Source organism: Pelodiscus sinensis, chromosome 11, assembly GCF_052426305.1.
Source record: "Pelodiscus sinensis isolate ZL-2025 chromosome 11, ASM5242630v1, whole genome shotgun sequence".
Lineage (NCBI taxonomy): Eukaryota > Metazoa > Chordata > Testudines > Trionychidae > Pelodiscus > Pelodiscus sinensis.
The window spans coordinates 18,367,404-18,393,712 of record NC_143062.1 but is presented as its reverse complement, the minus strand read 5'-3'; the positions used below and the strand labels follow the sequence as shown (position 1 = coordinate 18,393,712).

Here is a 26,309-nt window from a genome sequence, read left to right as displayed (position 1 = left end):
AATTCCATTTTTTTTTGTTCCAAATGAGGTTAAAAGGAAGTTTTAGTCAGCTCAACATCTCTTCCCATGGAGACACTCACTTCGGCTAAGTCTACACTACATGCTTCTTGCGCAAAAATGTCTGGTGCAAGAGCACGTCCACACCTCAAAGCACATCACAAAAGCGATGTGCTTTTGCGCAAGAGAGCATCCACATTGCATGGACGCTCTTGCGCAAGAAAACTGTGAATGGCCATCAGAGCACCTGTGCTTTTTCCCCATAGGGGCTTCTTGCATCCACCCTTGCCTTTTTGCGCAATAGCTGTAGTGCAAAAAGAATTATGCCTCATAGAATGAGGTTTACCTACGCCAGAAAAAGCCCTCTTCTGCTGTTTTACTGTTGATTTACTTGTGCAAAAGCTTATTTGAGGTGTGGATGCTCCACAGGTTTTTGTGCAAAAACCTTGCAGTGTAGACAGCCTTAGACTGCTCAAGTCACCTCTTGGCCCCCCCCTTTCAGAAGATAATACACCACAGCTTCTCCAGTTCCTCAACACAATTTCCACCACCATGTTGGACCTTTATTAAAGACTTTTATTAAGAATTCAGTACAGGTCACATAAAACATGGTTTTGCAAAGATTTCAGGTACAGACAGATATAAAAGCTAGAAGGGAGCAACACTGACAGTTTTGGAAGGCTGTAGCTCTGAACCAAATAGATACATTTAGCTCCACAGCTGTTTCAGAGGTTACAGCTTGTATGCAACTGGGAGGCTAAGAACAGCTCTGGAAACTTCTGAATGCAGACAGGATGGGATCTCTTCTGATAAGCATTTGGGAAGGAAAGATCAGCAAGGACAGAGGGAGCAAGGGATACAGGCCAGGGCCACAACTTGTTCACTCTGCGGCGAGAGAAGATGAATCCGGAGCAGGGCATGACCACTTGGATAGTCTCTTCCACACACTGGCCTGCAGTGCTAGAGACAAAAGGAATAATTACACCATCAGGGCATCAGTTCAGCCAGCACCAAGCCCAACTTAGCCCCCTCTTAGGTTAGGAATCCTGCATATGCTGCTTGTCCCTCTCAGTTTCTAGATGTACACACACACACCCCATCCCAGGCAAGCTTAAAACCCATCCTGCTATGTGACCACCTGTTAAGTTTGAAAAACAGGCTTTCCCCTGGAAGCAGTGGAGGGAGCAATAATTGTGAACAAGACAGACCCTAAAATTGGCATGGTCACAATAATATTATGTTGGGCCACCCTATGCCCTTCCCACTGACACCCCAGCCCAGCCCGCCCTTCACCACTTGCTAGGAAACCCCAATCCCTCCTGAGCCTGTGCAGAAATGGACAATGTGGGTGAGGTTCCCACCACAGTGAACTGGAACTTACTATAGCCAGACCTATATCAGAAATCCACCCAGCCATCCCCTCCTAGAACAGCTGTCATGAATTCCCCTCCTCCCAATCTACAGCAGTGAGCCTCAGGATGGGCCGGCTGCCGACTGTGGCTATGTCTATACTGTGCTCTTATGCAAGAAAATATGCAAATTAGGCAAAGCAGTGACTCTCGCCGTGCCTCATTTGCATACTTAATGAGCTGCCACTTTTTTCCTCCCAGGCAGAACAGCTCTTGCGCAAGAGGGGGTTTTTGTGCAAAAAAGGAGCTGTGTAGATGGCTCCTTTTTGCACAAAAGCCCCTTGCGCAAAAATGGTGTCTCAATAAGTATGCAGATGAGGCACAGCGATATTCACTGCTTTGCCTCATTTGCATATTTTCTTGCACAAGACAGCGCAGTATAGACATAGCCTTGTAAGTGACGTATCAGAGACCCAAACAAGGGCTTTTGCCATGCACAACTGTGCCTACTCACCTACATCCTCACAGGGATGGGGGTGCTGCCAGCCTCTCCTTGTATGTCAGCATCTCTACCGTGTTGGGAGAGCTACACCCGTGCAACTCTTACATACAGACCTATTCCAGTCCAGCCCCAGGATACATGCCAGGCAGTCTTCGGTGATCAATGACCAGAGCGCAGGGCTGGAAGAGTGCACCTCCAGCAGCACAGCACCCCCTAATGGCAGGCAGTGGGGCAGCACCAACTGGGAGTGCACAGCACCCCAACTGTCCATCACACCTGGGTCCACAGAGGTGAAAACACCCCCTCCCTACAACACTGCCTAGTAGCACACTGAGGCCACCCCTGACTCCCAGGCACCATGGGGCTTGCACAGTCACCTACCCAAGGACCAACCCATTACAACCCTGCTTCGGCCCTTGGGTTCTGCCAGGAGCCACAGTATGCAGCCTGCACTTAAGGGGTGTGTGAAGGGTGTGAAAGCATTCTCCCTCCCCCCCCCCTGCACCTCCATGTTCTCCACATTAAGCATGTTCTGGCTGGCATGGGGAAGGCCGGAGTAGCACACTGCCCAAGCCTCCCTCCCCTGTGCTCTGGCCTGCCAGGGGGAATGCTGGGGCTGATTTCCCCACGTACTTAAGGGACTGTGTGTGTGTGTGGGGGGGGGGGGGGAAGCAGTGAAGTCACACTCTTGCAGTCCACCTTTACCCCCCCCACCCCCACCCACACACCCACACACACACACACACACAAAAGCAGCAAAGCACTTCCCATAGGAATTCCTGCATACAGACCCTCAGATCTGAAGGGCCCATTAGGTCATCTCAGCCCCATGTAAAGCAGCAGCACTTAGACCCACAATGGAATTCAGACCCAGAGGCAGGAAAAACCAGATCCACTCAGGATTCCCCATCTACCTATTCCCAGGCCTCAGGTCAGCCAAGGGGATCACTTACCAGATGCCTAAAGTAGTTTCTTGCCATTGTCTACAGACCTCGCTGATCCACTGTAAGTATCTGCGAGGTAATAGAGAAAAAGGACATGGGTGAGACCCACATCCCACTGAGCTTATGGGGCTTACCACCAGCTTCAGCCTATTCTATGCAGGCTGTTCTGTACAGCTGTGATTCAGGGGACAGGTTTTAGAAGAAGCCTATATACTTATACTGGACAACTCCTAGAGGCAGTTAATCCAGGATAAAGTCCTTATCCTGGAATAGCTTGTTCCCCTTCCTAGATGGTAGGGAGTTATACCAGCATGAAACATCTTTATACTCTGAATCCATACTAGGGGAGGCCATGTGGCCTAGTGGCTAGAGCACTGGACATACCAGGACAACCAGGTTCTATTCCAACTTTGTTAGGGGCCAGTCACTTTGACTTCTGGTGCCTCAGTTCCCCCAGGTGGGAAATTGTGTGGGGAAGGGAGACTGACCATCTTTGTGAAGCACTTTGAGATCGGCTAGTGAAAAGGTCAAGAGGATTGGGTCACAGGGTATTTCAGTCCCCACAGAAGACCAAACCCTGGCTGCAGAGTTGGGACACTGCCCCAGGCTCCTCCTTACCCCCAGAGTTTAATCCCCAAAAGCCTAAGCCACTGGTCCCTGAGAAGGGGCTGAGCGGAAACTCTGTGGTTGCAGGATTTCAGACCACTAAAAGGAAGACATGGAGGAGCTCGGTCTCTAGAACCCAGGACCAAGAGGCCAGCACAGAGTCATGACACAGAGCTACCTCAGCCTCTGTAGCAGCCCCCCAGATTTCAAGCCAGTCACAGCACTGAGGTGGATTTTAAGGGGGAGGTTTCTGTGGCAGCCAGATGCCTCACCTGACCCCCCTTGCCAGCAGGGGAAGTGTTGCCAGTAGCCCCTGCAGGCTGTTGGCTGAAAGCTGGGTCCACCTCCAAGTTCTGGGCCTCCTGAGTCACTGGGTCCTCCAGTGCTATTTCATCCTCCCAGCAGGCACCCTGGAACAGAGGGAGATGGGAGCAGACTGGCTCCTCTCCAGATAAGGAAGGTTCTTGCCCATTAGTGTCCCCCTGCCCAAGCAGCACAGTACAGGCCTTTGCCCCATCACGCACACCCCACCCCACAATCCTCCCCCCCAAATACCACATAGCCTCTCAAGTTCTGCTGTCCCCAGGCCTGTCCCCCCACCCTTCACTCAGCAGCCTGCTTCCTCTGCCCAGGTATTTCCTTGTAATGTCACCAGCGCCGCCCCCCCCCCCCCTTTTTAAATCTTGACCATTCGGTCAGTGCCATCTGCTATATCCATCATCCTTGTCCGCAACCCTTCCACCCCAAATGGCTTACCACCACTACCACTCCACTAGCCCCATCTAGCACCTTCCTCTCTCCTCCCCACCATCAATTCTCTGGCCACTGCCTAACCTTCCAATTCACTCCAGTACACGCTGCAGCCAGACACCTCCCCTGCTGCTCCTCCCCAAAACCCCCTCCAGTGAAATCCTCCACAGCTGTCTCCAGCCAGGCAGGGAACTGATACCTTGCCAGCTTGGTTGGGCAGCTCTGGAACTGCCAGGCTGGCTTGGTCCAACTCCGATCCCACCTCCTCTTCATCCAGGATGGTGGGCCAGGAGGATAGGAGAGGCAGCTCCTTGGATAAAGGTTTCTTCACCACCTCGCCCTTAGCAGCTTGACACTCTGCCTGCTGGGCTCTGGGGGCAGAGCAGGAGAAGGGGTGAATATCCACCCCTCAACACTCCCCAGCCTCTAGGAAGGGTGGGGTTACAGCAAGACAGCTCCCCAGGCAGCCCCTCTCAATCCAGCTGCCTCACCCTATTTTGAGACAAGCCTCAAAGAAGAGCACAGGGCATTTTGGGCGAGGCTCTCTGATGAGCACTGAGACCAAGGGACTCCAAATTAGGACCGAGAGATGCACAGCTGCACCCCAAAATGGCCTTGGAGAGGCCTTGAATCATGGCTGGTTTTGCCACACTGAATATCTAGATTGCCACCCAACAGCAGCTGCCCCCCTAGTGCAAGCTGGGATCTACAGGGGCCCACTGAACCCCACTGAGAGAGATACAAGCCTCCCTTGGAGCATCTAGGCCCAGTGGGATGCCATGGGAGGACAATGCCATCACTGCGGAGGAACATAGTGGGGTCCCTTTTGCTGCCAAACTTGCTTCTCTGGTGAGAGGAACACAGGGAGAGGGGCTCATGACTGCCTGCAAGAGGAGCCCCCCTCCCCACCCTCTAACCCCGCCATCTGAGTAGGGTGGAAGGCAGAGGGGCCTCAGTGCCCCACTCACCTCCTGGAATCTATGGCAGCTTTGACCAGAGCAAGCTTGCTCCTGCTTGTGGGTTTGGGCTCCCGGGTCACAGGACTGGGTGGCTCAAACAGCATCACTGCCACAGGGGAAGAGACAGGTCTCACTCTACTCAGAGATGGCTTGGTTGGGTGCAGCAGAGGGATTCTGCTCCCCCTGAGCCAGGCCTGGTCAGTGGCATGGCCTGTTCTCAGGGCGGTGCCGGCCCACCAGGACACTGCAGAAGCCCTGTGGAAGGGAATGGTGCTGGAAGAGACCACTGCAGGCTGCCAGGGAACACCCAGGCGGGCATCCACAGGCAGGCTTCGACGGAAGGAGCAGGTCTTAGCAGGCACAGGCCTGCCCATATAACAGCCCAGCGGAGACTTCCTGGGCACCAAGGTGAAGCCAAGACTCAGCCGCTTGGCAATGCTTTGCTTCTCCTTCTGGCTCCTCAGGGGCTTCATGAGAGATGCAGGCCTGTCCCCTGGCTTGCCAGCTCTGATGAGGGTGCTGGGATCCTCCCCTGAGCTACCAGCGCCAACCACAGCCTCCAGCGGGGAGATCCTGGAAAGGGGGATGCTACAGCAGGATGCAACGTCTTTCTGGGTCTGGAAAGCAAGAGGGGGACCCAATTCAGAGCCCAACCATTCATGCTTCAAGCCAGGCACTATGGGACAGCCCTGGGTGGTGCATCAGCTACAGGGACAGACCCCAGAGCCTTGGTTCTGGTCTGAGTATCACTGCTCTGAGGCTCAGAAAACCCCAGGTGACACTAAGCCAACTGTGCATTGAGGAAAGCAATTTCCTCTCACCCCCAGCTGCAGGGACTCTCTTGAGAGACTCAAACTCCATCCCATTATGCACCTGAGTAGCAAACTGCTTGAATCAGCCCAGGAGTTGTTCAGACACCCCAACCCCCAACCCCACTTGTCTCGTGATTACCAGTCCCCAGGAGCTGGAAATGGAATTGGGCATACAACAGGTTTTTCCTTTCTGGGCAATTCTGAACAAATCAAAAGTTAAATTTGACCCAAATTATTCCACTTTTGTGGAAGTTTGCCCAAGAGTCGCTATTGACCCAAATTATTTTAGTTTTAATTCCACTTATTGCAATTTGTGCAGAATTCTTTTTTTTTTATAAAGAAAGTGGAAAGATTGGGAGTGCAGGTTGGCATGGTTTTGGTTGCTCCCTCCTACTCACCTCCCACAACCAAAACCATTCAGCAAATCAGCATGAATTTACTAAACACGCTGCCAAATCTGCATTTTTCCAGCCCAACTCTTTGGCCAGAACCAAAAAGCTCACCCAACTCTCCTGTGGAGCAGCTTCTGGGCAAGTCCAGTGTCACAGCGCTACATCCAGGGCAGGCAAAATCAAGAGGGATTTCATAGCCACGTAGGGTTTGGCAGGGACCTGGACAGGTCACCATATATTGGCTTTGCCTCAGCATGGGGGTGGGATCAGCCTAGTCCATCCCCAACAGGCCTTTATCCAACCTATTCTTAAATCCCAATTGGGGGAGGGGGGAGATTCCATAGCCTCCCCTGGAAGCCTGTTCCACAGCTTAACTGCCCTGCCAGACAGTGCACTCTCTTGCAACAGGCCACAGCCCAGCAAATGCCCCTGCCTTAGTTTCCCTTCTCAGGCAGGGAGAGACTCCACTTCAGGCTCTCATGCTCCAATACCCTTCTGTGAGGGCAGTTTGCTATTGAACCCATAGTGCAAGTCAGGGCAGAACAAGAATCCCAAAGGTCACTTCTCAGACCCAGTGAGAACAGCCCACAAAACCCTGCTCCTCAGAGCAGGCACCCCAGCAGCCCCACTGTCCTTCCACACCATGCTCCAGTGTCTTCAGCCACACCTAGGCTCCTGGTGGGTCTTCTGTCCCTCTGCCTGGATGGTCACCCCAGGCCTTCCAGCTGGAGTGCAACCCTGCTTTTCCTACTAGGAACCTCCCTCTGGCCTCTCCATTGGGAGATTGTCCCTGCCCTCTCTCACTAGGCACCAGAAAGCTGGACTGGAGGACAAGACATGATCAGGTGAACCCCTCTGCCTCTCCCCTGCCTTTGGCCCCCAGCATTGGCTCTCTGGTTTAGAGCCAGCAGGCAACCCTTTCTGTTGCCACTCTTATAGTCTCAAGCCTCTCTAGCCATGCTCTGGCTCGGCAGCTCAGCCCACAGAGCCCTCTTGCTCCCCTCCTTGCCTTCAGCTTCCCCCAGGAAATACTTTCTGGCTCCAGCAGCTCTTGCCTGTCCTGGCTTCTGCTACCTCTGCCTCACCAGGTACCCTGACTGCCACTGGCATCCCACTTGCACCTGAGCTCTGATTCTCTATTACCCCCTGCAAGCCCTGGTCCTGCTCTGCCCTCCTAAACAGCCTGGTGGGAGCACCTCTTGCAGCCCAGTGATCCGCTTCACTTCCAGGGGCCAGACACCTGAATGCCCAGTGCTGCAAACCCACTTTCTTGACCTCAGTGGCAGTGGAGGACAACTGCCCCCCACCCCATCTTCTCATCTCTTGCGTTTTACATGAGCTACTTGAGCTAATACACTCCAGTCCTGTGCTGCAACACAGGACACTAACATGAGCTGGCATAAGTGTGCCAGCCACACCAGTCTGTCACAGTACGCATGTCAGCCAGCCCATTGGCAACCTCCCACATGGGAGTAGCTTACCATTTCCCTTGCAGCATCCAAGGCCCCTGGCTGGCAGTCCCTGCCCAGTTACTGTCACTGGAAGAGAAAAGCTACATTAGTTTACCCAGCTCTGTAGCTCCAGCCCCAGAAATACAATATGGGCATGGCTTGGAACAACCACATTATCTCATGCCCACTTGTGTGCATGGAGTCAGCACTGGCTACTTCACACCTGATAATAACAGCCACTGAGCACCTGTAGAGATCCCCTGGGTCAGGAATACAAAGGGTGGGACCCCCTGCCTTAACAGCCTGCAAGCCATGACACCCACATGCCAGGAACCACAGAGGTGGGCAGCTATTTTCCATAAGTAGGGAAGGGGGTTGTGGCTGGTGGTGGATTGGTGTTTGTCAGTCATGGCCTAGGATAGATGGGTCAAGCTTTGCAAAGAGATGCACAAGCTGGGGTAGAGAATCAAGCTTTGCAGGAAGCCACAGGAGTGCACAGACTGGGATAGGAGAACAAAGGGGAGTTAGGGTTTGTGGGGGGTCATCCCCACATCTCCAAACTGATCTCCCAGAACCCCCCAGGAAGCTTTACCTCAGGCTTGTTTGCAGCCAACCCAGCTGGCACAAAGAGCTACTCAGAGCTATGTAGGCACCCCACAACACACAGCAGCTTTCCACAAGGTGACCCACTCAGAAGACGCTAGGATGCCTGTCCACCATGCACCAGTCTTCCACCAATGCAGCATGAGCACAGACACCCCAGGGTGAGCTTTGCAGGTGGCACCGCACAAGCCAAACTTACCCCAGTAACTCTTAACACACAAGAAGTGAGGTACCAATCACTTGCATTAAACAGGGCCCACAACACCTTCCACTGCAGACAAGAGTGGGGGGAGGGAGGGAAATGAGCCTTAGGGAACACAGAGTCTAGAGTAGGGCAACCCTCGGATTTGTTGCTTTTCCCTTAACAGAGGCTGCATTACACCCCAGCGCTCCTTTTACAATAGGTGGGAGCCTTCAAAGTGAGATGGTTAGTAAGTCCCTTACAAGCCCAGATAAACACATGCACCCTCCCTCCCGGAGGGAATCATCCAGTGAACCAAAGCTGCAAAAACAGTTTACCATAAACAAGCTCAGCCACTACACTAGGCCCTACACACACCGACCGACCGACTCCTTGTAGGTCCTTTTCCTACCTTTTATCAGCCTCCCAGCTACCTCTGCTCCCAAACCTGTATTTCTCTAATCATCCAGCCAATCAGTGTCAGGATGTTGTTGGTCAATAGGGATTTGAGGACCCACCCAGCTATCTCCACATGATATTGGCTGAACAGCTGACCCCACTCCTCAGGAAGGAGGGGTCTGGCAGGGCAATGTCCCATTAAATAGATAAAGGGGGCATGTTTGGAATAATCATGGTTTTCTGGGTCTAGGTGTGTGGGGGGGAATGGAAATGTAGCTTTGGCTTCTTAGATAAAGTGAACTGCTGATCTCTCTGGCTTAGCATATGAGTCAACAAGCTTCCTGAGAGGCCATAAGCCCATCCACCTAGCTGTTCCCTATCTCAGATCCCATTCCACCTCCAGGGGAAGCAAGTGGAGGAGATCTTGAACATCCCTGGTCTCAGTCTAGACCCTGGAGCAGGCAAGCAGCTTCTTCCAAACAGGCTGGCTATGTCTACACTGCACCCCTTTTCCAGAAAAGGGATGCAGATGAGAAGTCAGAATTGCAAATGAAGAGGGGGTTTAAATTTTCCCCGCTTCATTTGTATAAACATGGCTGCCGCTTTTTTCCAGCTCGGGGCTTTGCCGGAGAAAAGTGCCAGTCTAGACGGGGATCTTTCGGAAAATAAAGCCTTTTCCGAAAGGTCCCTTATTCCTCTTAAAATCAGGAATAAGGGACTTTTTGGAAAAGGCTTTATTTTCCAAAAGATCCCCGTCTAGACTGGCACTTTTTTCTGGCAAAGCCCCGAGCCAGAAAAAAGTGGCAGCCATGTTTATACAAATGAAGCGGGGAAAATTTAAATCCCCTGCTTCATTTGCAATTCCGATTTGTCTCATCTGCATCCCTTTTCTGGAAAAGGGGTGCAGTGTAGACACAGCCGCTGAATTTTGGATGAGTTTCTGTAGCTCTTTCAGTGAATAGGATGTTGGAAAGTGACTCAGATGCTTGAGTTCTAGTCCCAGCTCTGCCACTGAATGGCCCTTCTTCCCCTCTCTCCTTTGACTGACTGAATTGTAAACTCTCTGAGGCAGGGACTGGCTTTCATGTTTTGGCTACAGCATCTGACACAATAGGGCCCTGACCTCAACTGGCTCATCCAGGTTCTGCTGCAGAAAATAAAATCTACTAGCTATGTGAAAAGTCCCACCTCCTTGCCACAGACAGCATGTTTGAGAGATCTCTAGCAAGCTGGGAAAGCTTTGAGCAGTGCACCCTGAAGACTCTGAGCTTACGTAGCTGCAAAATAGGTATGAAACAGCTCCAGGACTTCCAGGTTCTAATTTTGGCTCAACCCAACTCCCTCTGTGAACAGCAGTGACACCCATCCACATCTCAGCTTTCTATGTTAAACAGTGAGAACTTATCCAGTGTGAGGGGGCCTTGCAAATTAAAGGCATGGAATCCTAAATATATAACCTCCCATCCCTCAGGGAAATTTATGCCCCACATTATGCTGCTAAGCAAGTGTACACTCTAAAAACTGCTAGGGGGATGTTTCTCCATTAGGGTATTTGAAGAGTTAACCTCTCCCGCTGCTGAGCCATGTTACAGGGTCTTTCATTTAACTTCCTTCCAGCCCCTTAAATTATCTCTGTGCTGATCTCTAACAGCCTCTCCTGGGCACAGAGAAACACTTCCTCCATCTACGGAGACTCTAGGGCTGCGTCTAGACTAGCATGATTTTGCGCAAATACTTTTAACGGAAAAGTTTTTCCGTTAAAAGTATTTGTGCAAGAAAGCGTTTATGCTGGCATGTGCTTTTGCGCAAAAGCATCAGTGCCAGTGTAGACGCTCTCTTGCGCAAGAAAGCTCCGATGGCCATTTTGGCGATCGGGCTTTCTTGCGCAAGAAATTAACTTGGCTGTCTACACTGGCCCTCTTGGGCTTATCCCTGAGTGGGAGCATTGGAGTATTTGCGCAAGAACCACTGATTTTGTACAATACAAAGTCAGTGTTCTTGCGCAAATACTCGCGGCCAGTGTAGACAGGCGGCAAGATTTTGCGCAAAGCAAAATCTTGCCAGTCTAGACGCACCCTAGGGCTACGTTTACACTGGCGCGATCTTGCACCAGATATGCAAATGAGGCTAAGTGTGGAATATTGCCGAGCCTCATTTGCATACCTCATTTGCATACCTAACGAGCCATGCCATTATTCCTGAAAATAATCAGCGTAGCGGCATTGCGCAAGAGGGTTTTTCTTGTGCAAGAAGAGGCAGTGTAGACAGCTCCTTCTAGTGCAAGAGCCTCTTCCGCAAAAATGGCAGCTCATTAGGTATGTAAATGAGGCTCAGCAATATTCCATGCTTAGCCTCATTTGCATATCTCTGGCGCAAGATTGCACCAGTGTAGACATAGCCTAGCTGACTCCTTGCTGATCTAGTGCTGTGATCTGACTGCAAACAGCTGCTGCAGATAGATGGAGTGTTATGGCCCTGCGGTGAGGGGGCATGGTTGCAGATTCAGAATAAAGAAGCCTGCCATGATGGATCTTAAGTAGAATCAAAGTCTCCATCTTCAGGGTGAAAGGTAGCTCAGTGGTTTGAGCATTGGCCTGTTAAACCCAAGGTCATGAGCTCAATCCTTGAAGGAGAGAGGCCCTTTGGGACAAATCTGTCAGGGATAGTGATAGAAATGTAGCCATGTTAGTCTGGTGTAGCTGAAACAAAAAACAGTACAATGTAGCACTTTAAAGACTAACAAGATGGTTTATTAGGTGATGAGCTTTTGTAGGCCAGACCCACTTCCTCAGATCAAATAGTGGAAGAAAATTGTCACAACCATATATACCAAAGGATACAATTAAAAAAAATTAACACATATGAGAAAGAAATCAAATTTCAGAACAGGATGGGGGGGGTAAATGTCTGTGAGCTAATGATAATTATCACCGCTAATATCATTAGCTCACAGACATTTACCTTCCCCCCCAACCCCCTTCTGTTCTGAAATTTGATTTGTCCTTTTCATATGTGTTCATTTTTTTTTAATTGTATCCTTTGGTATATATGGTTGTGACAATTTTCTTCTACTATTTGATCTGAAGAAGTAGGTCTGGCCCACGAAAGCTCATCATCTAATAAACCACCTTGTTGGTCTTTAAAGTGCTGCATAGTCCTGTATTTTCTGTCAGGGATAGTACTTGGTCCTGCTGTGAGGGCAGGGGAGTAGACTTGATGACCTCTCAAGGTCCCTTCCAGCTCTATGAGATAGGCATATCTCCATATATTCTCTTGCCCCTTTAGGAAGAACACAGCTAGAATGGCACCCTGTTAAGCTAAAGTGCTTCCCAAGCCAACTGCAAGAATAACAGCCTATTAACACAATCACACCTGGAGGTTGGTTGGTGCATTCAAGCCTCCTGCATTCAAATGGGGTGCATCCCCTTTGTAATTGCAAATATGAGTATGGAAATATAATAGGAGTATGGAGCAAATGCCTTGCAAGGAAGGAGCTGGGCATTTGGAAATGAGGCCCTGTTCTCAGCTGGCATTTCTGCCCTTTCCAACCTAATACCTTGCTTAGCTAAGGGAAGGAAAAGCTGTTGCTGCCTCTTACATTTAACAGTTGACTCCATGGTGATTAGCTGCCCTGCCATAGAAGTCCCACATACCATGCATGAGGCATAGTAGAATCACCCTTTGTTACTGCTGGAATACCTCCTGTTAGGTCACCCTGACGGCACAAGCAGTGTATGACCCCAGAAGCTGCTGTTCAGTACAGAAGTGAAGATTTGAGTGCAACTGAAACAGGGAGAGGAATTTTGCCCTGAGGTTAATTCTCTGCTGCAGGGTATGGTAAGGCTGCCATCTCCTCTCTAGCATAGGCTGGGAAATCTTATGTAAGTCCAATGTACCCCACTGTAAGAGCATCTTAAAAAGGACAGCCCAATGTGCTTAGCCTCAGCCTACAGGAAAGGGGAGTGCAAGGGTAACACCTACCCTCTATCACAAAGCCATGAGAGCATCCCATGAAGAATTAAGCAGCATCAAGAGCATCCTTTCTCTAAACCCTTTTCATTTTGTGGGGCTGTAGACACTTGATCCACCACATGACCCTTTTAATCTGATCTGTACACACAGCAGAGTCAGACTTTCCTTCTTGGACTCTCCACTAAAGAGGGTGGGTGTGAATGGTGTTGTGGGGGGCAGGGAGGAAAAGGGGAACAGTCATCTTAAGGCTAAAAAAAGTCTTCCATCTACCATTATTCTCAAGCAGCTAAACAGAGGGAAAAAGTTAAGAACTAGAGCATCTGACTCCTGATCCAACCCAATGTTTTAAATACTGATACAGCAGGGGGAATTACCACCATTGCAAATACAGACAACCAGGCTGCATCTAGACTGGCAAGTCTTTCCCCAAAAGCAGCTGCTTCTGCAGAAAAACTTGCTAATTGTCTACAGTGGCTGCTTGAATTTCCACAAGAACACTGACTCTCTCATGTAAGATTGTCAGTGTTCTTGCGGAAGTGCGATGCTGCTCCCGTTCAGGCAAAAGCCCTCTTGCGCAAATGCTTTTGCACAAGAGGGCCAGTGTAGACAACGCGGTATTGTTTTGCGCAAAAAAGCCCCGATCGTGAAAATGGCAATCAGGACTTTCTTGTGCAAAACGGTATCTAGATTGGCATGGGCACTTTTCTGCAAAAAGTGCTTTTGTGGAAAAGCGTCCTGCCAATCTAGATGCTCTTTTCCACAAATGCTTTTAACAGAAAAACAATTTCCAGTAGAAGCATTTGCGGAAAATCATGCCAGTCTAGACATAGCCCCAGGGTTCAGAAAAGGGTTAAAACTATTCAGAGCAGCACTAGCCAAGCTGATACTTCAAGACAGCTCACCCAGCAGCTATAGGTAGGACTTGGAATTCTGCTGCTTGCTGTAACTGTCAGGAGATGGCTTCATCCCACACCAGTGATTTCATGACCTACATGAGTGTCAGCTTCTCAGCAAACCCTATCCTCTACCACCTTTCTCCAGAAGGCATTTGTACTTTGAGTTGAAAGCATGGGCTTGTGGGGTGGGGTCCTGCCCATCCCTCTGATCTTTTGTCCTTGGGCTTGTGGGGTGGGGTCCTGCCCAAGGACAAAGGATCAGAGGGATGGGCAGGACCCCACCCCACAAGCCCAAGGACAAAGGATCAGAGGGACGGGCAGGACCCCACCCCACAAGCCCAAGGACAAAGGATCAGAGGGATGGGCAGGACCCCACCCCACAAGCCCAAGGACAAAGGATCAGAGGGATTACACAAGTCCTGGATGGAGAGGAGTTGAGAGTTCAGGTACATCCTGGGGCTCCCCACCCACGGGGGTCAGAGTAGCTGGAGGTCTGACCCGGCGCAGGGCTCACACCGCAGGGAAGAGGAGGCAGCGAGTCAGTGTGTAACAGCGTTTATTGTAACAGAAGCAAGTCAGGCCCACGTGGGGTCCCGGAATAAGTTAGCGGCCCACGGGCCGAGTGCGGGATGGGGGCCCCGGCGCGGCTCGGAACCGGCCCGCTCACTCGTGCTTCTTGTAGTGCTCCAGGTTGGCCAGGACCCAGCCCGCCGGCACCATGAAGGCCAGGAAGAAGGTGCTGAGGCCGACGACGGACTCCTGCGCAGGGAGAAGAGGGCAGAGCTCAGGGCGGGGCCCGCAGGGGGGCGCTATCCTGGGGGGCCCCCACCCCCCGCGATGCTCCCGCCCCCGCCCCTCTCACCAGCGGCCCCACGTGGCTCTCCGGCGGGTGCGTGTGCACGGCGCGCGCGGGCGGCGCGAGGCGGGGGCGGAGCAGGGCGCGGAGCAGCGGGAACGCGGCCATGGCGGCAGCAGCTCACGGACAAGGGAGCGGCCGGGTCGGAAGTGACGGAGGGAAAAGGGCCGGATATAAAGGGAGCGGGGCCGGAAGTGGCCTGGGTTGGTTTGGCTTGTGTGACGTCGCGACGGGCGGGCGGGGTCACACGGTGAGTAGCCCCGCCCGCAACCAATAGACTCCAAGTAGCGGCAGCCCCGGGTGCCGAGGGTCACGTGTCAACCCGGGCTGGGGATCGCCCCGCTGTGCAGCCCCCTCAAGCCAGTGTGGGGCCGGGGGGGGGCATACATGGCACAGCTCCCCCGAGCAGGCCGCGCCCGTGGATTCACCCCCCCCGCCCCACTGGGTAACTGCAGGGCAGGGAGAAGCCCCCCCCCACCCAAAATGGTGCAGAGGCTGCTCCCCCCCCCCCACAGCCCCATCGCAGCACAGGGGTCCCAGCCTGAACATGGGGCCCAGGATATTCCTGCCCCATTTCAATGCCTCCCCATCACAGCGCAGGATACCACAACACTCCCAGGACTGGGGGATTCTCCACACCTAACATGGGTCCCCAGGACATTGCTCACTGCATGGGCAGCGGGGCTTCTTACTGTGCGCACGCACACACACACACATACACACACACTCTCTCTCTCTCTCACTGGACCTATTGCACTTCACTCCTGGGCTATGTCTACACCGGCGGCTTCTTGCGCAGAGGTTCTTGTGCAAGAAGTCTTGTGCAAGAAAACGTCCACACTGCCATGTGCCAGCTGTGCTTTTGCGCAGAGCATCCTTGGCAGTGTGGACACTCTCTTGCACAAGAAAGCTCCGATGGACATTTTAGCCATAAGGGTTTCTTGCACAAAAAACTCCTGCCGAGCATCTGCACTGCCCTCTTGAGCAAGAGCTCCTGCGCAAGAGGGCTTACACCAGTTAAAAAGAGCATAGTTCTTGCGCAAGAAGCCCTCTCTTACCACGCCGTACTGTAAATTTCCTTGCGCAAGAGCAGGCAGGCCGTGTGGACGCTCTGCAGATTCTTGCGCAAGAATGTCTGTACTTGCGCAAGAAGCTGCGAGTGTAGACATAGCCCTGGAGTAAAAGGGGCAGTAATGTTAAAGTGCGGTCAGACCCTATCAACAGGGCCACCCACAGAGGAAAGCAAAAAGGGCTTGGGGCTCCCAGCCATTGCAGCAGTGGCCAGAAGCCCTGGGCCAGTGATAGACAACCTGCAGTCTGTGTGCCTCAAGCAGCCCATCGAGGTTCTGTGTGTGACTCACATGATATTTTGCTTCCTGATGCCCATGCACAAGGTTGTTCGATTCTGCTGGCTTCCACCATGTAGGATTTTTTCCTACCTGTATTACTAACATGACCTGCACATATTGCAAAAGGGCATGTGAAGTGAGATGCCTGCTGACTGCACACAACATTAACTGTGAGAGTAATTGCATCCAATCAAAGAGCTGCTACAGTTCAGTTGGCACACCCTGCAAAATCTAGCTACACAAGCACCATTAGCAACGCCACCCTATCCTGGAAGACTATCCTGGTTACTACTTTCGGCCCACTGAGTTGAAGGAGGGCCACTCATGGGGTCCACTCACTAGTCTGGGTTGCACATCGCTGCCCAAGGCATTTCAGATCACCTCCAGAACACCAGGAGTCCTGGATTCCACCACTGCAGCCCTGGCTGTTGGCCATGAAGGACTAGCTGGGAGGGGTCTGGCCCCCAGGCCAGCCCTTTTCACCCAAAGCTCTTCCCTTTCCAGGACCCAGACCCACCCCCTTGCTAAGGATGCCAGGCCGAGTGCAGGATGCATGGATAAGTCATGGGGCTCGTCTACACTGGCCCCTTTTCCGAAAGGGGCATGCTAATTTCACAGGTCGTAATAGGGAAATCCACGGGGGATTTAAATATCCCCCGCGGCATTTAAATAAAAATGTCCGCCGCTTTTTTCCAGCTTTTAGAAAAGCTGGAAAAGAGCGTCTACACTAGCCCCGATCCTCCGGAAAAAAGCCCTTTTCCGGAGGATCTCTTATTCCTACTTCAAAAGGAATAGCATCCAAGAATCCTCCCAGCACCACCTGCTCAGACTATTAAACTCCATTCCTCTCCCTGGCTTAGGGAGAGAACTCAGGAGAGTCCTGCCTCCTAGAACCCATGCTCTTACCACTAGGACTGCTTCCTTCACAGCTTGGCCTTTCCCTTCATCTGGGCTCCCCTTCCTTGCCCTGCAAGTATAGTGCTGAACTGTGGTGATGGAAGGGATCACCCACAATGTGCCCATCGATAAGGGTTACTATGCCCTGCTCCACATCCTCCAAAACCTGGACTTAGGTGGACAACACCCACCCATTACCTCATGAAGATTTGACTGAGCGTGGCTACTCCTTCACCACCACAAGTGGGGGCTCCTGGACATGAGGGCAGCTGAGTGGAGAAAAAAGACGTCTTGAGACTGGGGTGCCCTTCTGGGTCTGGGAGGTGTGTGTTGGGGGGGGAGGATTGGAGCGGCGGCAAGCAGACAAGATGCGATACCACCTACTGCCACTGGATGGGGTTTGGGTCTTGCAGCGTATGGACTGCAGCGAGCACAGGGAGGAGGTGCACTACAGGCAGCTGCAATGTGTTACCTCTCTCCCTCTATGGCAGAGTTCAGATTTCAGGGGGGCTCTATGGCAGGGCAGGCCCGAAGGAAGAGAACTGCAGGAGAGGAGCAGCACTTCCGTTTTCCTCTGCCTCCATTCCTGCAGTCGCAGCACATAGTTTCCCCGCCCTACCCCCCAATGCCCTAGACTAGCTGGGATTCTGGTCATGGTGGTCTAGAGCTATCAAAATTCAAGGCCTCTCCCAGCACTTCTCATCCACACTCCCATCCACACCCCATCTTGCTGCCCCTCTGCCTTCCTCCCAAGTTGAGCTGGGAGCCCATGGGCCAGGTGGTTAGCCATCCACTGTCACCTCTGGGTAAGTGCCCAGGCTCCTGTTTCATCCTGCTTGACCACACCTTGGGCTCTGGCTCTGCAGCCAACTGGGAGACCGTGTGGGACATCAAGGAGAAAAATCGGTTATCTACTTTTTTGTAATGAGTTCTTTGAGGTGTGTTGCTCATGTCCATTCCATTCTAGATGTGTCCACGCCCATGTGCACAGTCATCAGAGATTTTTGCTTTTGCAGTATCCCCTTTGCGTGATGCACCCATGTGTTGGTATATTAGGCACTGCCAACCCCACTCCCTCTCAGTTCCTTCTTTCTTGCAATTCTGACCGAGGGCTAGGGGGACTCGACATGACTGGACTGGACATGAGCAACACATTTCAAAGAACAACAGTTATGAAAAGGTAGGTAACAGTTTTCCCTTCATCCAGTGCTTGCTCGTGTTCATTCCATTCTAGGTGAGCCACAAGCAGCATCCTTGGAGATGGACTCAGAGTTCATTGTCTAGCTAGCAGCTTGCAGTACTGCTGTACCGAAGCCAGCACTTTCGAGGGCCAGCTGGGTAAGTGCGTAATGGGATGTGAGCAGCGCTGGCACTCAGAGAGTGCAGGGCCAGGGACAACTTCCCCCTCCGTCCAGGCACCACTCTGCCTCTTCCTGCCCCTGCTTCACCCTCATCCTACCCCCACCCCCACTCCATCCCTGCTCTGCCTCATCCACCCCAGCTCTGCACCCTTCTGCCTTCATTGGAGCATTTCTCCTAACCCCCTCCCCCCAGTCAAGTGATCTGGGGGATTACCAGGGAACCTTGCACTGGCAGCTGGGATCAGGGCCCTCTGCAGTCACAGCAGAGCTGGGAAGTGGAGCAATCTGGCCCCAGCCTGTTGCGCTCCCCAGAGCACAGCTCCCAGCCACATTACTTGGGGAACAGAAAGAGCTGGTGCCAGGTTGCTGTGCTTCCCACTGCTGCAGTGAAAAGGAGCAACCAGCTCGTTTGGGAGATGGCAGGGTGGGGCCTAGATAGAGGGGGAAGTTGTCCCTGGCCCTGCACTCTCTGAGTGGAGCAGGCCCTGGCCCTGCAGTGTGGTGCAGGCTGGGGCTGGGCTGCTCCTGACACTGGTGAGTGCAGGGCGGGGGAAGCCCAACTCCTGTTGCCAGTGCCAGGTCAATCCCACTGGTCGCCCTGGGCACTGCAGAACCCCCCAAAGCACCGGGTGCAGGGCGGCCGCCATGAACCCTCCTATGAATGTGAACGTGCGGATTGACAACCCGATGGCCACCCTGCAGATGTCCTGGCTAAGCACTTGAGCTAGGGAAGCTGAGCTTCCAGAGAGGCTTGCTCCCTGACTGAATGGGCAGTGACACTCACCAGAGGCGGCACCTTTGCCTGATCGTAGCTGCCGTGAATGCAGGCAGTGATCCAAGAAATTCTTTGAGCAGACACTGCGACGAACACTTGTGTCGACTTGCGGAATGGCTTGGTCCTGTCAATGTAGAAGGTCAGTGCCCTCCCGTCACCCCGGGAACGCAACCCGTACTCCTCTTCTGATTTGTGCAGCTTTGAAAAAAAGACAGGGGAGTAAATGTCCTGGCCCATATGAAACTGTGAGGCCACCTTGGGCAGGAAAGGCAGGTGCAGCCACAGCTGGGCTTTGTCTTTACAGAAGACTATTTAGGGCGGCTCCAAGGTAAGAGCCCTAATCTCAGAGACCTGGCAGGTGGATGTTATTGCAACTAGGAACACAACCTTCCAGGACAGGAGGAGGAGAGAGCAGGAACCCAGAGGCTTGAAGGGGGGGACCTGTGAGCCATGACAGCAGAAAATTAAGGTCACATGGTGGAACAGGGTCCCTGACGTGCAAGTAGAGGTGCTCAAAGCCTTTACAAAACTTGGCAGTTATGTCCCAGGTGGACTCCCCACCTCAAGTCCAAGGCATTGGAGACAAGGGTCAGTGACAGGGACGGAGCCCCCCCGCAACACTGATGCAGGATTCCACCACCATGTGAGTGACAACAGTACATGATCTAGGACCCTGACCACACAGTCCACATTGAGTCTAACGGTGGCAAGTTGTATGTGCCCATGCTCCATAAACATGAGAGCACAAGGGCCTGGTTCCACCAAAGTTCAGGGCCAGGTCTTTCCCCCAGCCCCATCTGCCACCGCCACATGCCTCCCCCAGTGCAAACCCAGCTCTACCTGTCCATTGGGCAACTTAAAAGGGCTCAGAAGCCCGATACCATCACCAGCAGCACTGTGGGGCTAAAGCAGCTTCCTGCCTGTCCACTCTGCACTGTTTCTGAATCCGGAAGTGACTGTTGGCAAATCTCTGCGGCCCCTGGGGTGGGCTATCTCTGCATGCTGCCCTGCCTTGAGTGCCCCTATGGCCAATGGGAGCTCTGGGGACAGTGCCTGCACAGGGGCGGCCATTTCAGATTTTGGAAGGGGGGGCAGCTTTAACCATTCCAGAGGGTAGTTAAGCACCTGAAAACTCCTGTGTTTTTTGCAGGTGATAATGTAGACATTAATTGGCAGGAACAGTGTTACTAATTTTCATATAAAGAAAAAATATAACAAATACCAATTAAAGCCATATTTTAAGTTTATTTGTAAATTTAGAACAATCAACAGCGAGATATTTCCAGTGCCAAATCTTGAGGTGTCAGTTTTGGAGCCTAAACTCAAGTTTGATACTTTGTACACTATCTTTAGCAGTGATAAATAAAATTTGCTTAAAATCTGCTTAGCCTTGCTATTATTGTTATTTTTCTAAATATCTTATAGTCCACATTGTGAAGAGGAAAATGAGATAGTTAATTTCATCCAGGAATGTTTAAAAGTAAATAAATTACTGAAAAACAAACACACTAGATATGAGCTAAAGAAAAGGATAATACCGTGGGCTCCATCTTGGCTGGGGAAAATCAGCAAAACCAGAATTGCCAGATTTCTACTGAATTAATAAGCCACAGTCACTTAAACAAAAAAAGTAGTGCAAAAGTAGCCTAATATATTTATTTTAAAAAATTTTATTACCACATTGGAATACCTTTAAAAAGAACCATTATCAAAAGTATAATTAAATGATGGATGTTAGCAGCATAGATCTATAGCAAACACATTTTGTCAGCCAAATCTTGGCTTCGGTTTATTTATGTGCACTAAAGGGTTTATGCAAATAGTTATGAATAAATACAAAGGACTGGAAGGAGGTTCCGTGTGTTGCTCTAAGGATTTGAGTATAAACATCACCTCCATGACACTCACTGGAAGTACTCAAGTTTGTGAGATTCTGCCATGCTCGGAAATGATAAAGAGTAAGTAAATAGGAGCTAAAGATGACATCAATTGAAAGAGGAGGAGGACATACAGCACACCAGACACACAACTAGAAAATGGCTGACAGCTTTGGGCAGCATTTCTTTGTATCTGCATATGTAAAAGACCAACAGTTCCTTAAAAGGTGTTCTGGGGAAAAGTCCTAGAATTAAAAAGTGCAATTGCCACCCTGCTGAGGAATCAGTATTTGTGTGTAGAAACAAAAGACAGGACTATGTAGCACTTTAAAGACTAACTAGATGGTTTATTAGGTGATGAGCTTTCGTGGGCCAGACCCACTTCCTCAGATCAAATCTGCTAACCATCTCGTTAGTCTTTAAAGTGCTGCATAGTCCTGTCTTTTGTTTCAGCAAGACCAGACTAACACAGCTACATCTCTATTACTATTTGGCTATGTCTAGACTGGCGTGATTTTCCTAAATTCCTTTTAACGGAAGTTTTTCCGTTAAAAGCATTTGCAGAAAAGAGCGTCTAGATTGGCACAGACGCTTTTCCGCAAAAGCACTTTTTGTGCAAGAAAGCCCCGATCGCCATTTTCGCCATCAGGGCTTTTTTGCGCAAAACAATACCGCGTTTTCTACATTGGCCCTCTTGTGCAAAAGCATTTGTGCAAGAGGGCTTTTGCCCGAAGGGGAGCAAAATAGCATTTCCACAAGAACACTGACAATCTTACATGAGATCGTCAGTGTTCTTGCAGAAATTCAAGCGGCCAGTGTAGAGAGCTGGCAAGTTTTTCCGCAAAAGCAGTTGCTTTTGCGGAAAAACTTGCCAGTCTAGACGCAGCCTTTGTGTGTAGCGATCTGTATAGGCCCTACCTGGTATCCTGACTCAAAACCCATTGTAGTAAAAGGAAAGGATGTTGTGAAGACCAGGACTTGAACAGGGTTCAAAAAAGAACCAGATAAGTTCATGGATGTTAGGTCCATCAATACTTATTAGCCAGGATGGGTAGGAATGGTGTCCCTAGCCTCTGTTGGTCAGAAGCTGAGAATAGGTGACAGGACAGGGATCACTTGATGATTGCCTGTTCTGTGCACTTCCTCTGGGGCACCTGGCACTGGCCACTGTCGGCAGACAGGATACTGGGCTAGGTGGACCTTTGGTCTGACCCAGTATGGTCATTCTTATGTAAAGACTCTCACAGACCAGTGGGACTAAATGGAAGAATAGCTGACCGCCCTGGGGAATTGCCATTCCTCAAAAAACTGGAGATCTGGAAAAAATGGGTACGTTTTAAGGGTAATTTAAGCAATGTTTGTGGTGTGACACCTCATGATTCTTTCTTGACAGCAGGGAAAATTCCCAGGTGGTCATTCTTTAGCAGAGCTGCTCTTGCAGTGAGGCACTGAAACAGCCAAAGCTGGGATAACTTGAATGTGCTTGGGGCAGCAGCCTCCTCCCCTGCCCTGGGAGGATCCTGCCTCCTCATGCACATTCACAAGGGGCTTGCTTCTCCCAGGCTTTTTGAAAAAAGTGCAGCAGAAACTCCCAGCCCTGCTAATGGGTCTGCCAGATAGATACACCTCTGCATTCCTGTTGGTAAAGCAAAGAATAGCCAGCCCCGGGGCAGGGGGAGGAGAAGAGTGAGCTGCCTTTTCAATCAGTGTGGCTGAGCATGGGAGGAGAGAGCTAAGAGAGGAAGAGCAGCATAGCATAGGTAGCTTTTGGCTGGCTGGTGAGGGGAGAAGAGTAAGCCCAAGGAGGTGACTGCTCACTTTTGTGTTTTGCATTTGCTGCTGCAGTTCTGTTCTTGCCAAGGTGGAACCAGTATCTCAGGAGCTCTGATTCTAACCCAGCAGCTCCTGATTTCAGCCAGGCGCCAAGCAGCAGTTTGCAATTGATTGGGTCTCATGTTATGCTTGATAAGGATGAAGGGGAGGGGGAGAGGAGTAAACAAAGAAAGCTGCCTGCATTGCTCTTACTCTGGCTAGAGGAGAGGCAGGAGACACTGTCCTGCTACGGTAGGAAATTTAGGGGGACTATAGCCCACTTCCCCCCCAAATGGCACCTTGCTGGCAGTGGTGCACTGAAACCCCCCTGACCCCTGCTTAAGAGCCACTGTCCAAGGAGGTGCAGGTCACTTATAGGAACCATCCCAGGTAAGCACTGGATCCCTCACCCCCTTCTGCACCCCAGCACCCTGTTCCAGCTTAGACCCCACACTCCCTACCCCCTTCCAGAGCTTTAGGCTGGTGTTGGAGGTGGGAAGGGAGTGGACCTAATCCTGGCACCACCAAAAATCCTGTAAACTTGGCAGCCTTGGCCATGAGGGTGAGGAAGGCAGACCAATGCCAGACAAACCTGCAGGGGCCTGAGGTAGGTCCGAGCCCCCCTTCAGGCTCAGAACAATGCCCTTTCGGTGACAAAGGCAGAGCAGTAGATACCTGTCAGCTGACTGACTCTTGTCAGACTGGTAAGGAGAGGGTGAGGATCAGTGCCTGCCTGAAGAGTACAGGGGAGCTGGAGACCAGCACTGTGACTGGGAACAATTCTGCACCAAGGGAGATAAGTGCCTCGGAAACCATGTAAGCCAGTGTTTCTTAAACTTTTTAAGACCGAGGAACACCAAACAATATTTTTTTTAATATGGAACACCAAGGAGTTTTTGTTGAGAGGGAAAAAATAAAGGGGCGGAGGGAAGGTGTTGAACAAACAAAAAAAAAAAAAGGATACCTGCCCCTTTAAGGGTGTCCATTTTGAACTCTGTTCTCTGTGGCACACCTCCGACTGCCTTGGAAACACTGACCTAGGTGATGGTGATCTGTGCCATGGTGAACTCTGGCCAGAGTCCTGATGGTACCTTGAATATGGGGATTGGCATTGTCGCTCCTGTGCCCCATGGCTTGGTGTCAGGATGCTGTATCTTCTATCCAGGGCCTGAGCATGCAGTACCAGGGCCTGAAAATGTGGTGATAGGGACTGATGCCTGTGATCCAGGGATCAGGACCACTCTGCTGCTTTAGGATCCCAAAACCAACTTGCCCATAGGTGCCAGGTCAGTTACCTGGTATGGCTTCTGCGGTGCCAGTTGGCCTACTTACTTTTTGGCCACTGGGTCTGCTTTGGGCACAGGTGACCCTACTAGAGGCTGAGACCCACTGCTGCTTCCAAGAGTCAGAGGGGGGTCCCTGGCTGAACTAGGGGGGTCCGACTGCAGCAGCACCCCTGACCAGCTCTAGGACAGGCATGCACATGGCCTGACACAGGTTCTTTGCCTGAAGCTTTCTTTTTCGGACCTGTACCCATCAACTTTGACTGCTTCCTAAATACTGGGGAGGAGGAAACAGTGAGAGAGGCTTCTGGTTCTGGTGGTGCGCTGTGCACCAAAGCTAAGGTGCCAGGAGCGGAGTCTAATTGAGAGGACTCCAAAGCAGGATGAAGTGCAGCCTCCCAAGGAGGGCCCTAAAGCAATATCCTGCTCTTTCCAAGTTGCAGGGCAAAAGCTTTTGCAAAGCCTGCACTTAATCCTTTCCGTAGGACTCCCCCACATACTTTAAGCAGCTCTCATGAGTCATGGGGGTCACTAATGGGCATCGGCTGACTGCATGACGAACATGGCTTAAGGCCTGGGGAATGGGGCATATCCCTCTCCAAGGCCAAGTCTCAGCTGGAACTCTACCACCTAAACAACTACTCTAACACTTAACTTAAAAGCTTCAGAGGGATAGCCGAGTTAGTTTGGAACTGGAAAAACTTAAACAACAAATAGTCTAGTAGCACCTTAAAGACTAACAAAACATGTAGATGGTATGGGCTTTAATAGGCAAAACCCACTTCTTCAGAGGACTGGAGTATTAAAAGTCCAGATCAAAAAATTATTGGATCTGGACTTTTAATACTTCAGTCATCTGAAGAAGTGGCTTTTGCCCATGGAAGCTCATGCTATCTACATGTTTTGTTAGTCTTTAAGGTGCTACTATTCGTTACTTAACTTAAATCTCAAAGTGCCTATCAACTAACAACCAAGGAGACCGAACAATGGACTGTAAGAACGGCTAATACTCTAACGTGCTGGGACCAACTGTCACGGGGTAAGAAGGAATAGGGGATCACCAGTGTGGGAAGGCTGTGGGGTGGTAAAGGATGCAGGTGCCCCAAAGCCTGGTGATTTAAAAGGGCCCTGGGCTCCAGACCACCACCGCTGCTACTATGGCAGCAGCATGGTCAGATTCAAACCATGGGTTCTGCCTGGCAGGGTAAGGAAGTGGCTCCTCACCCTACCATTTCCCCTCCCCCTGGCTGGGGAAACAGCAGCGCAGCAAAACAGCACTGCCTGGAGGCTTTTCCCTCGCTGCTCTGACTGGCTGTAATCATGGCCAATAGGAGGAGCAGGAGGCAGTACCTGAAAGCAGTGTGGGGACAGAGCCAAGAGCATCCCCAGGTAAGTGCCTTCCATTGCCTAGACCCCATTCCCCAACTACGCTCCTGCACTCTACCTCCCACCCAGATCCCCCACCTCCCAGCCCGCTCCTTCATCCCCCCTCCCGTCCTACGCCCTCCACTTCACTCCTGCACACGAGGGCTGAGTCTAGACTGTATTAGCAGCCGCTTTTCCGGAAAAACTTTCCAGCTGTCTACACTGGCAGCTTGAATTTCCGCAAAAGCACTGATGATCTCATGTAAGATTGTCAGTGCTTTTGCGGAAATACTGTGCTGCTCCCGTTCGGGCAAAAGTCTTTTTCCGAAAAACTTTTGCGCAAAAGGGCCAGTGTAGACAGCAGAGATTTGTTTTCCGCAAAAAAGCCCTGATCGCGAAAATGGCAATCGGGGCTTTTTTGCGGAAAAGAGCATCTCGATTGGCCACGGACGCTTTTCCGCAAAAAATACTTTTGCGGAAAAGCATCCTGACAATCTAGATGTGCTTTTCCGAAAGTGCTTTTAAGGGAAAACTTTTCCGTAAAAAAAATTTCCGGAAAATCATGCCAGTAGCCCACCACTTTCCCAGGTCCATCAATCCTCAACACACTCCTTCACCCTCCCTCCCACTCCAAGCCTGCTTTCTGGCAGCTCCACCGATTTAGAGTCACAATGGCACCATACAAATTTTAAATCAGACTTGCTTATTTATATTTCAGCTTTGGAGTGGCTCTGCTCAGCTACAGACATGGTGCATACAACCCGTGAGGGTGAAGGAGAAGAGGGACTTGATTGTACTGACACTATTTTCCATCAGTGGTGGTCATTTTAGGTGGTATCACTCTTGAGGGTGACAAAGGCACAGAGAGCAGAGCTGCTGTGACATCCTGAAGTTAGCCAAGCTCCTATGCTACTAGCATGT

General features: G+C 51.2%; 1 protein-coding gene and 1 long non-coding RNA gene across 5 annotated transcripts; both read right to left on the bottom strand.

The window, feature by feature from the left end:
- Positions 1-552: 552 nt before the first annotated feature.
- LOC106732155 (uncharacterized) lies at positions 553-9,135 on the bottom strand. Of its 4 annotated transcripts, none has more exons than XM_075939093.2 (7): positions 8,959-9,135; positions 7,793-7,849; positions 5,117-5,724; positions 4,348-4,519; positions 3,671-3,841; positions 2,802-2,861; positions 553-957 (listed from the first exon to the last, which is right to left on the bottom strand). In XM_075939093.2, exons 2-6 carry the CDS (start codon positions 7,793-7,795, stop codon positions 2,832-2,834), a joined length of 984 nt encoding a protein of 327 aa, XP_075795208.2. In that variant the 5' UTR covers positions 7,796-7,849; positions 8,959-9,135; the 3' UTR covers positions 553-957; positions 2,802-2,831. The 4 variants fall into 4 exon arrangements, with proteins under 4 accessions (XP_075795208.2, XP_075795207.2, XP_075795206.2 ...); XM_075939092.2 differs by lacking the exon at positions 8,959-9,135 and adding an exon at positions 8,885-8,924; XM_075939091.2 differs by lacking the exon at positions 8,959-9,135 and adding an exon at positions 8,565-8,862.
- A 5,217-nt stretch (positions 9,136-14,352) lies between these two features.
- Positions 14,353-19,203, bottom strand: LOC142830942 (uncharacterized). The gene is made up of 3 exons (XR_012906503.2): positions 19,061-19,203; positions 14,676-17,184; positions 14,353-14,572 (listed from the first exon to the last, which is right to left on the bottom strand). It is a non-coding gene; the product is annotated as an uncharacterized LOC142830942 (long non-coding RNA).
- Positions 19,204-26,309: the final 7,106 nt, after the last annotated feature.